Here is a 12,190-nt window from a genome sequence, read left to right as displayed (position 1 = left end):
GCTCACTGGTCCATTTCCTCACAGTTTTAACCACATTAGTTTCTGCCTGTAGGTACTAATACTAATACAGATTCTAACACAATGATACTAATACAAATGCAATATTAATTCTAATACATAATATTAACATAACATCAATACTGGCGCTAATACTGATATAATATTAAAACTGATAATGTTATGTTAGCGATAGCGAGAACAATTTTTTTTCGAAGGTTTTGAATCACTGCAACCATGAGAGGCTCTTCATCATACAACCACGAGAGGCTCTTCGTCATACAACCACGAGAGGATCTTCATCATACAGTCATAACTATGCCAAAACATTTAGGCTGATAGATGCAGTAGTTTGCAAGATTAGCTGCAGACAGACACACAGACACTCATATACACACCCATGCGTGTGCGATCAAATGCATAATTCCCTCCATGCTGCCACCTGGTGGAGATTTTAATATTGATACTCATACTGGTACAAGTAATAATTTGATGTTAATATAATCATTAAGACTGTATGCGGAGAGAAGAGGAATGAAAGTCAGTCGGACCAAGATGGAATACATACGCGTGTCTTTAATGTCTGCAACATCTTATGTATTTTCTACCAGTCATTTATTGAGAGTCTAAACATTTTCCTCGATTTGTTGGTTTAGCCGGTTGACTGTGAAGGATAGGGACAGACTAAACAGTATGGTGAAGGGCTGCTCCAAGATAGTCGGAGTCCAGCAGAGAGACTTGTGCTCCCTCTGGGAGAAACGTGTGGCCCAGAAAGCAAAAGGAATTATCAGCCAATCTGACCACGTCCTGTCCAGTGAATTCACTGTGATGCCCTCAGGCCGGTGCCATAAAGCGCCCCCTAGGAAAACAAGTCACTATTCAAGGTCCTTCATTCCTTCTGCTATCAGGTTGTTTAATGCTGAGAGTAGTCATTTTACATGAATGCTTTGTGTTGTTTTAAACCACAGTAGTTGGTTCATACCTTGTTTGTTTTTCACACGGCTTGTGGGCGTGTACGTTCACTGGCTGTTCTGTTGGAATGTAACATGCAGTGCACTCTAGCATGCTTCATTTATTCATTCTTTTAACTTGTGTGAATTTTTACCCTTCGCCTGGTCCTCGTGTGAGTCTGCATGCAAGGCCACATGAGGGTGACAGTGTGCATCTCTTGCCCATGTACTGATCTGTCTCTGACATACTGCTGATTGCTGCTTGTCTGCGAGTTTGTGTGTGGTCAGGGTAGATTGTAGAACTCAATTGTCCCTCTGGGGTAAATAAAATTGTCTGAATCTGAATGAGAGGGAGGACAGTGGAATGGTGAGGATGCAAGGAGTAGAGGTGACGAAGGCGTATGAGTTTATATACTTGGGTTCATCTGTCAAAGTAACGAGGAGTGCAGAGGAGAGGTGAAAAAGGGAGGGTAGGCAGGGTGGAGTGGGTGGAGAAGAGTGTCGGGAGTGATTTGTGACAGAAGGGTACCAGCAAGAGTTAAAGGGAAGGTTTACAAGATGGTAGTGAGACCAGCTATGTTATATGGTTTGGAGACAGTGGCGCTGATGAAAAGACAGGAGGTGCAGCTGGAGGTGACAGAGTTGAAGATGATAAGATTTTCATTGGGAGTGATGAAGAAGGACAGGATTAGGAATGAGTATATTAGAGGGACATCTCAGGTTGGACGGTTTGGAGACAAAGCAAGAGAGGCAAGGTTGAGATGGTTTGGACATGTGTGGAGGAGAGATGCTGGGTATATTGGGAGAAGGATGCTGAATATGGAGCTGCCAGGGAAGAGGAGAAGAGGAAGGCCAAAGAGGAGGTTTATGGATGTGTGAGAGAGGACATGCAGGTGGCTGGTGTGACAAGAGGAAGATGTAGAGGACACAAAGAAATGGAAACGGATGATCCACTGTGGTGACCCCTAACGGGAGCAGCCGAAAGTAGTAGTAGAGATAATGCATTAGAGATAATAGATAATAAAGACAATACTTCTACTAATATTATTTGTTTCTTTGTTTTTGTGTCCAGGTTCAAGTTAATGGACCAGCTCCCGCAGCTCTTCAGCCGTCTCCACTCTGGTTCGTCTAGTTTGGGGGAGCGGGACTCCCACCCGCCCAACGTCTCCAGGAGGAACTATTTCAGGAGTAAATCCGGACGCTCCCTCTACGTGGCCATCTGCAACATGCACCAACACATCACCCACAACCCGGACAGGTTCCACAAACAGTTAGCGCCTGGGGGAAACCCTGCCACCTCCACCTCTAATTCCTCCTCTTCGTCACCATCGTCTCCCTCCCTCTCTGCCCCGGGTGCTCCTCCGAGACCCTCCTGTTCCAGCTCCCCTCCTCTGGAGGAGAGATTCGACTCGGGCTTGGTCCTGAATGAGGTCGTGGTGAAGACTCCATCCCTGGAGGATGGGGATGGGCTTTTGAGGAGAAATCTGCTCCTTCTAGAGCCCGGTTCCAACCTAGGTCCAAGTCCCGGTCCCGGTCTGGCCCACGGCCCTCTGCCCAGTCCTGGATCCACTTCAAGGTGATTCCGGTTGATGTGATTTTATGTTTGTCGAAGGTTTTTATGCACAGCATGTGGAAGGAAGTATCATCAGTAGTGGACCAGAAGGACTGGGGCTATATTTATTTCCCATAGTGGACCTTTTCATTCAGAGAGAAGAAAACTTCACGCAAGCTGATCTTTTACCTTTTATATTTTATAGCTGCAGTTACAGCTACAAGCCTGAAGGTTTACATACAAAGAAAAGACCTTCTTTATACTTTGTAGTGATGTCTTATTTGATACCAAAGCTGATCCACAAATATCCAAATCATGGACGTGTCTGCGTATATTTGCTCATTTTCTGCCCGGTAATGCTGTCCATCAAACAGTTTATTGGATCATCAAAATGATTTGACACATGTAGTGTTTTCCATCTTTGTCATAGCAGTCAGATGAGGAAGAAGAAGGCAGGTGGTGTTGCGTTGGAAGAAGTAAAGTTGTGTCTAACAAGCAGATATAATGATAATATTAATAATAATAACATTTATACAGTGCTTTTCTAGACACCCAAAGCACTTCACATTGAAGGGGGTAACTCACTTCAACCACCACCAATGTGTACCACCACCTGGGTGGTGCACGGCAGCCATTTTGCACGCTCACCCCACATCAGCTTGAGGTGGAGCGGGAGGAATCATTGAGCCAGTTACATGGGGGGGGGGTGATTAGGTGGCCAGGTGGAGAGAGCCAGGTTGGGAATTTTGCCAGGACACCGGGAAACCCCCTACTCTTTGTGATAAGTGCCATGGGATCTTTGATGACCACATTGAGTCAGGACCTCGGTTTAACGTCTCATCTGAAGGACGGTATCTCCTGCAGCACAGTGTCCCCGTCACTGCACTGGGGCATTGGGATTTGATATTTGTTGTTTTTATTAGGACCAGAGGGAAGACTGCCCCCTATTGTCCCACCAACACCACTTCCAGCAGCAACTCAGTTTTCCCGGGAGGTCTCCCATCTAAGTAGTAGCCAAGCCCATACCTGCTTAGCTTCCATCATGTGGCAGAGCCAGGGTCCATGTTGGTATGGCTGCAACTGACAATATGACAGAACAAGCTAGTGTAAGACCTTGACCAGCAGATAGTACCACATCAATGAGTAAAACTCAGGTTCAACCAGGTTTTCTGGTTTGTTTCTGACACAACAGCCCTGCTGACTGTCATTCACTCTGGATAGAGCTCAGACAACACTCACCTCACCACCACCTACATAGGAGACAGAGTTAAACTAAAACTATGACCGTAAACCACCGTGAGTAGCCATACGATTTAAAGCCACACACTGTTGGGACGGGCTGCATCTTTCAGTTTGGGTGGACTAGCAAATTAAATAAGCTACACTGACGCAAACCATGTGCAATCTTTTTTTTTTTCCTTTGAATTTTCCCCCGCTTTTTCTCCCCCGTTGTACTTGGCCAATTGTACCTCACTCTTCCGAGCCATCCCGGTCGCTGCTCCACCCCCTCTGCCGATCCGGGGAGGGCTGCAGACTACCACATGCCTCCTCCGATACATGTGGAGTTGCCAGCCGCTTCGTTTCACCTGACCGTGAGGAGTTTCACCAGGGGGACGTAGCGCGTGGGAGGATCACACTATTCCCCTAGTTCCCCCTCCCCCCGGAACAGGTGCCCTGACCGACCAGAGGAGGCACTGGTGAAGTGACCAAGACACGTACACACATCCAGCTTCCCACCCACAGACACGGCCTGTAGTGTCTGTAGGGACGCTCGACCAAGTCGAAGGTAACACAGGGATTCGAACCGACGATCCCTGTGTTGGTAGGCAATGGACTAGACCGCTACGCTACCCGGACGTCCCGTTGTTGAGAAATTTACACTGATTTTGTAAATCAGATAAACACATTAACATTACCATGTCGGTATCTGTCCCCTCCTTGTTTTTCTGCTCCAACAGGTCCACCTCTGGGCTAACACATGAAGAGCCATCCTCCTCTCCCTCTGACACCTCCATCCTTCAGGACCAAGTATGCCCCTCCCCTCGCTCCTCCCCTCACCCCTCTCCCCGTCCCTCAGGTCCCTCACCCACACCGCACCCCCGGGCAGAAGACGGCCCCACCTCGTCTCCAGAGATCCCTCCCCCCCGCGACTCAGGGATCTACGATTCATCTGTCCCTTCCTCAGAGCTGTCCATCCCCCTGATGGAAGGGTTGTTACATGACCAGGCTGACTCGTCCTCTCTGGCTGACAGCGAATCATCTTCTTCCGGTCTGGGTAAGGCTGGCAACTCATTGGCTGATGTGAAACTACAGCCACCATTTTTAGAAATCGATAATATGCGTAATGTGACAAACTTCTCTGTTGGTCTCTGCTTTCTCTAATCCAGATTCCTCTTTCACACACTTGCCTACAGAGATGAATTTCTTACAAGACCTCTGGTCTCACTTAAAAGCCCCGGAACAGTATTTTATTTTAACGCCCTTATTAAAATGTAGAACAGATCAGCACAGTGGCAGCACAGTGGCACAGTGGTTAGTGCTGTCGCTTCACAGCAAGAAGGTCCTGGGTTCGAACCCCGGGGGTTGTCCAACTTTAGAAGTCATTCCTGTGGTGGGTTTTCTCCGGGTGCTGCGATTTCCCCCACCATCAAAAAGACATGCATGTTAAGGGTTAATACTCCTGTCTGAGGCATGGCAAGACGAACTGGAGTTGGTCCCCCAGATGGTGCACAGCGGCTGCCCACTGCTCCTAGCTACACAGCTAGGATGGGTTAAATGCAGAGGAGAATTTCCCTTCGGGGATCAATAGGGTACACTACCGTTCAAAAGTTTGGGATCACCCAAACAATTTTGTGTTTTCCATGAAAAGTCACTTATTCACCACCATATGTTGTGAAATGAATAGAAAATAGAGTCAAGACATTGACAAGGTTAGAAATAATGATTTGTATTTGAAATAAGATTTTTTTTACATCAAACTTTGCTTTCGTCAAAGAATCCTCCATTTGCAGCAATTACAGCATTGCAGACCTTTGGCATTCTAGCTGTTAATTTGTTGAGGTAATCTGGAGAAATTGCACCCCACGCTTCCAGAAGCAGCTCCCACAAGTTGGATTGGTTGGATGGGCACTTCTTTGAGCAGATTGAGTTTCTGGAGCATCACATTTGTGCGGTCAATTAAACGCTCAAAATGGCCAGAAAAAGAGAACTTTCATCTGAAACTCGACAGTCTATTCTTGTTCTTAGAAATGAAGGCTATTCCATGCGAGAAATTGCTAAGAAATTGAAGATTTCCTACACCGGTGTGTACTACTCCCTTCAGAGGACAGCACAAACAGGCTCTAACCAGAGTAGAAAAAGAAGTGGGAGGCCGCGTTGCACAACTGAGCAAGAAGATAAGTACATTAGAGTCTCTAGTTTGAGAAACAGACGCCTCACAGGTCCCCAACTGGCATCTTCATTAAATAGTACCTGTTAGAGCCTGTTTGTGCTGTCCTCTGAAGGGAGTAGTACACACCGGTGTAGGAAATCTTCAATTTCTTAGCAATTTCTCGCATGGAATAGCCTTCATTTCTAAGAACAAGAATAGACTGTCGAGTTTCAGATGAAAGTTCTCTTTTTCTGGCCATTTTGAGCGTTTAATTGACCCCACAAATGTGATGCTCCAGAAACTCAATCTGCTCAAAGAAGTGCCCATCCAACCAATCCAACTTGTGGGAGCTGCTTCTGGAAGCGTGGGGTGCAATTTCTCCAGATTACCTCAACAAATTAACAGCTAGAATGCCAAAGGTCTGCAATGCTGTAATTGCTGCAAATGGAGGATTCTTTGACGAAAGCAAAGTTTGATGTAAAAAAAATCTTATTTCAAATACAAATCATTATTTCTAACCTTGTCAATGTCTTGACTCTATTTTCTATTCATTTCACAACATATGGTGGTGAATAAGTGTGACTTTTCATGGAAAACACAAAATTGTTTGGGTGATCCCAAACTTTTGAACGGTAGTGTATATTCACAAAAAAAGAATTTGGCTTGCTATGGAAAAACAAGTTCTACCAACTCCAGAAGGGTGAAGAAAGGAGAAGTATACAACAACAGATTGTCAGTCTTTTTATAGGAAGAATTTACAGTTGAAATTATTTTTTTCCAGTAAGGTAAAGATGTGACGTGGTAGGTCAGGGGTAAGGACATAAACTTAGACCAGTGCCATGTCCTCACAAGCACAGCGACACAAATGCGTCTGTTTGTCTTTCAGGTGACGAGGAGCCCCCTGCTGTTTCCTCCCTGCACTGCAGCGTGTCCACGGTGTGTAAAGCCCAGCTGCATCACCATCGCCACCTAGAGCACAGCGAAGGACCTACGCCTGTGGATCCACTGTAGTATTCACCACGACCACTCAAGACAACATGTCACTGTTGTCACCACATGACAAAGCTGGCCTTTCTTGGACCAGCACTGGGACCAGAGTAGATTACCAGAGCTGCTGTCATCCAAACATCCCAGGAAAGGGACACGAGATGTGTGCTGGAGTGCCCAGGGCAGCTGCCGTGGTATCGGACCCTTTGGTCCATATTAGTCTACTATGTTTTGTTTTGTTTTTTTTACTAACTCGCAGCTTCACCGGACTTGGACATGTGTTGAACATGACGTGTCACTCTTGTAGACTTCCCAGAATTCCCCTGGCCAATAGACAGAGAATTCCTGAGCTTATACTAAAGTGACGGAATAAGTGATGAGTGACTGAACTAGCATACGAGTGTCTGCAGTGACGTCCATCCTCCACACCTTAACAGTTGTGTTTGTGTTTAGAGATGAAGATGATCTCTAAAGAGTGGTGCGTGGGATGAAAACCCATAAAGAAGAACGGGGCTGAAACACGGTGTGAAGAGGATTTTTTTTGGGGATGTCATACTTGGTCGGTGATCCCAGTAAGGGGAAACTGTTGATGCAGCTCACTTCGGACCAGAACTGCCCAAAAGCAAAAACGTGCCCTTTGTGTCCCTGCCATCCAGTCAATGGAGGTGGACTGTTGCTGAGTCCCAACAGTTGATGAAGGCGTTCCCTCAAACTCTGGCCGGTTTTGGTGGAAAATATCTGACAGGTAAAACCCACATAATCCTGGAATAAAAAGAACACACACTCACACACGATACCCTCTATGTCTCACATGCACACACACACACACACATCTGAGTATTTGTGTGTCACATTTGATATACTAAACAACACTGCAGAATCTGAAAAACAACGAGTGTTTCTTCTGAAACCGGTAGAAGCTTGTTGTGTGATTCCACAAACAGGAAACAGATGAAGAAGAAACGTTCTTGGTTTTTTATTTTTCTGATAACAGCGGTTTGGGAATTCTATTTATTGTAATGTTCCTTTATGACCACACCTCCCTGGTGGCGAGGTCTTTTCTCGAATTTTGATAAGCGACGCGAGGTTGATTTTTGTCGATATTTATATGATTTCACCGATGGACGAATGGAGTCAGTTTGGTAATTGATCAGAGAGGGAAACGGGCTCACTAGCCAACGGCCAGTAACGTTTTGTTTTGGGCTAGTGTGGAGTTTTCCTACCGACCAAATGGATGGAGGCGAATGTGGGAGGTGAAGAGGGTACGCTGGTCAAGTTAATAACAAAATCCCAGTTTCACTGTACTCGTGTTTTTATAATTTAGATATGTTTTTCTGTACAACAGCACTAATGTGTCTTCTCCTAAACTAGACACTGAGGATATGTTAAAAATATCAGAGCTCATAGCTACAAGTCACTCCTGATTTGTTTTCTTGTTGAATTTTTATTTTTTGACGATTCGTACTCGCAGGATTCAGTCATGGTGAAGAGTAAATCCTTTATCGCTGTCCATTAAAGTGGGCTGACTTCTGGGTTTGATGGGAGAGTTCAGCCTTTGTTTTTCACTTGTAAATATCCATATTATTACCTGACGTCCCATCTCTTCCAGTTTTGTAAAGTTAGATTATTTTTCCTCATGTATCTTATCGCTGTTTTATACTTATCTCGTACTGTTTTATAGAACTCCCATGTAGGAAAATAAACATTTCACAGATAAACCTTCGTGTTTGGTCTGAACTTTGTGGTCTTTTAGTCTCGAGTTGGTCACGGACGGGCTGCTGTCTGAGGCTCCTGGATGGCTCATCGGCATAAAAATACGGCCCGAGTGCTCCTGAGACCACATTTGAATCTAGTGACCTCCATCACACCAAAGAGCAGGAAATAGAGAAAGTAACTAAGGACAGCCATAGTTACTTAATTTAATATTTTGAGTACCTATTGAGGTTTTTACTTCTATAGATGGGCTGTCTGTCTGTCTGTCTGTCTGTCTTATGTCTGTCTTATGTCTCTCCTGTCAGCTTAGGAAATTTTCTGTTTTTGGACATTTACATTTTCTTGTTTAGCAGATACTTTTATCCAAAGTGACTTACAAAGACATCTCATCTTCATCTCATCATCAGCCGCTTCTCCAGGGTTGGGTCACGGTGGCAGCAAGCTAAGTAGGGTACTCCAGACATCCCTCTCCCCAGCAACACCCTCCAGCTCCTCCTGGGGGATCCCAGGGCATTCCCAGGCCAGATTGGACATGTAGTCCCTCCAGCAAGTTCTAGATCTACCCCAGGGTCTCCTCCCAGTCAGACGTGCCCGGGAAAACCTCCAAAGGAAGGTGCCCAGGAGGCATCCTAATCAGATGCCCGAACCACCTCAACTGGCTCCTTTGGACGCGAAGGAGCAGCAGCTCTATTCCGAGCTCCCCCCGGATGTCCGAGCTCCTCACCCTATCTCTAAGGCTGAGCCCAGACACCCTACGGAGGAAACTCATTTCAGCTGCTTGTATCCGCAATCTCACCCTTTTGGTCACTACCCAAAGCTCCTGACCATGGGTGAGGGTTGGAACGAAGATGACTGGTATATTGAGAGCTTTGCCTTCCGGCTCAGCTCCCTCTTCACCACAACAACCCGGTACAATGTCCACATTACTGCTGATGCTGCACCAATCCGCCTGTCAATCTCCCACTCCATCCTACCCTCTGTCGTGAACAAGACCCCGAGATACTTGAACTCCTTCACTTGAGGCAACAACTCATCCCCAACCCGGAGGGAGCAATCCACCATTTTCCAGTAGAGAACCATGGCCTCAGACCTGGAGGTGCTGACTCTCATCCCGGCCATTTCACACTCAGCTGCAAACCGCCCCAGTGCAAACAAGAAGTCGCGTTCTGATGAAGCCAACAAAACCACATCATCTGCGAAGAGCAGAGATGCAATTCTGCGGTTCCCAAGATGGACGCACTCCTCTCCTTGGCTGCACCTTGAGATCCTGTCCATGAATATCACAAACAGAAACGGAGACAAGGGACAACCTTGGTGGAGTCCGACACCCACCGAAAACGTGTTTGACTTTGTGTCAAGAATGCGGAAACAGCTCTCACTTTGGTTATATAAGGACCAGATGGCTTGTAGCAACTGCCCCCCCCCGGTACCCCATACTCCTACAGTACCCCCCACAAAGTGCCCCAGGGTTCACAGTTGTAAGCCTTCTCAAAGTCCACAAAACACATGTAGACTGGCTGGTCAAACTCCCATGCCTCCCTCAGCACTTCTGCAAGGGTAAAAAGTTGTTCCACGGCCGGGACGGAATCCGCATTGTTCTTCTTGGATCCGAGGTTCAACAATCGGTCGGAACCTCCTTTCCCCGCACCCTAGAGTAGACTTTCCCAGGGAGGCTGAGCAGTGTGATGTCCTGATAGTTGGAGCACACCCTCCGGCCCCTTTTTTTTGGGGACTTACAAAGACAGTCAAACATTATCACACTTACACATTACACGTGCTACACAGCCCAGATCACTGTCAACCGTGTCGATGCTCGACCGACCCGGGGCGACATCGGATTCAAACCAGGACGTGTGTGTGTGTGTGTGTGTGTGTGTGTGTGTGTGTGTGTGTGTGTGTTTACTGTGGGGGGTGGGGGGTGGAGAGTTTTGGAACTGGTAAAGTGTACTTAAAGATTCAGTCCATTGATTTTAATTCAGTCAGAGTAGTGTAAACTACTAATAAGACACATTAGCCCCTAGCTAACAAGTCTGACCTTTTAGCCGAGCGGTTAACGATGTCGCCTTGTGGTGCAGTACACCCCGTATCGAATCCCGCACCGGGCAAGAAAATAACCGGTTACAGTAGTTTTGTTGTGTAATATTAATGTTGGGAGTAATGTTTTCATCTTCAGAAGCGTCATTTGACGCGTTATAGCAGTTTTAGCGCCCCCTCTCTGAACACGGACAATTCATTCTCTGGAGGTTGAGCTCAAAAGACTCTTTGATTGTTAGCTAGCTCGCTAACTAGCATGATGAAAAATCGACAGATTGACGGTGACGATTCATCAGCCATCCAATCAAATCAAGAGTATCATATGTTGTCATTTATTACCAGATGCCGATTGGTTTTCTGAAGCTGTTAAATGATGTTGACAACCAGGAGGAGAGTTGCTCAAGGGGCTTTAGTCAGATTGTCACAACAGCAGTCCTGATAATCAGGTTAACTTTATGTTACCAAAACCTCTGGTAGAAAATACATCAAGACTGGCACACGTGATGTTTACTGGGCGGGGCCTTTCAGTGTGAAATCATACCTGCGAGCATTTGTGTCCCCCTGTGAGTTTTTATCTTGGCAAGAGACGGTTGTACAAGTTTGTTTTTTGTTTTTTTACTTTAGTTGAGGAAAACTACAGTTTTGTTCTATTTTTCGGGAGGGGCTGTTCAAGGAGGTCAAAGGTCAGAGTGAGATCACCACCATTAATCCTGGAAATTGTAGGGATTTAATTAACGGTTTGCTCAGGGGCACTCGGACAGGGCGGGGCGGGGGATGAAACCCAGGCCTCGCATTTGGAGGTTAATCCGTCCTGCCGGGAGGTCAAACTCTCCTCTGAATGTTGCATTTAATTAAAAACAAATACCAAGTCCAAATTAGAAAACAACACTTTGTTCCTGACCCCTCACTTTCTTTTTCCAGCCATGCGGTCTTCATCAGACGACAACATGTTCTTCAAGTTTGTTATTTGGAGAAATATCAACTTTCTTTTTTTTTAACGTCTTACCTCAGTTTACGTTCATGAGCTGAACGGTTGGACCATTTGTGCTATTTTACATAAACTGGCGGGGTTTTAACACAATGTCAGATAAATTATCGGTGTGTCAGTTGACTCTCGTGTACATTCTGTTGTATTTTTAATCTTTCTGGAGTTTCTCCTGCCGTCCTTCATCTGCCGTTCACCCCGTTTGACTGAAACACACGAGAAGACTTGTTCATGTTCTCCTTGGTGTTGTCTGATCTCCATCAGCGTTTTGGTCCATCCAGCCCTCCATCCATCCAGCCCTCCATCCATCCATCCAGCCCTCCATCCATCCATCCATCCATCCATTCATCCATCCATCCATCCATCCATTATCCAAACCGCTTATCCTGCTCTCAGGGTCGCAGGGATGCTGGAGCCTATCCCAGCAGCCATTGGGCGGCAGGCGGGGAGACACCCTGGACAGGCCGCCAGTCCATCCATCACAGGGCTGACAGACACACACACACACACATTCACACCTAGGGACAGTTTAGTACGGCCGAGTCACCTGACCTACATGTCTTTGGACTCTGGGAGGAAACCGGAGCCCCCGGAGGAAACCC

The 12,190-nt window shown here is 46.3% G+C and overlaps 1 protein-coding gene across 1 annotated transcript in view; it reads left to right on the top strand.

Annotated features, from left to right (window-relative positions):
• il17rd (interleukin 17 receptor D) overlaps positions 1–8,574 on the top strand; it is an 80,316-nt gene extending 71,742 nt beyond the window's left edge. Inside the window, exons 14-16 of the mRNA XM_056272775.1 lie at positions 2,020–2,523; positions 4,458–4,774; positions 6,756–8,574. Of these exons, the coding sequence (XP_056128750.1) occupies positions 2,020–2,523; positions 4,458–4,774; positions 6,756–6,880 (946 nt within the window). The 3' untranslated portion in view covers positions 6,881–8,574. The remainder of the gene's footprint in view (positions 1–2,019; positions 2,524–4,457; positions 4,775–6,755) is intronic.
• The last annotated feature ends 3,616 nt before the right edge of the window (positions 8,575–12,190 follow it).

Source organism: Lampris incognitus, chromosome 2 (assembly GCF_029633865.1).
Source record: "Lampris incognitus isolate fLamInc1 chromosome 2, fLamInc1.hap2, whole genome shotgun sequence".
Taxonomy (NCBI): Eukaryota; Metazoa; Chordata; class Actinopteri; order Lampriformes; family Lampridae; genus Lampris; species Lampris incognitus.
This window is presented reverse-complemented; position numbering and strand designations above follow the sequence as displayed.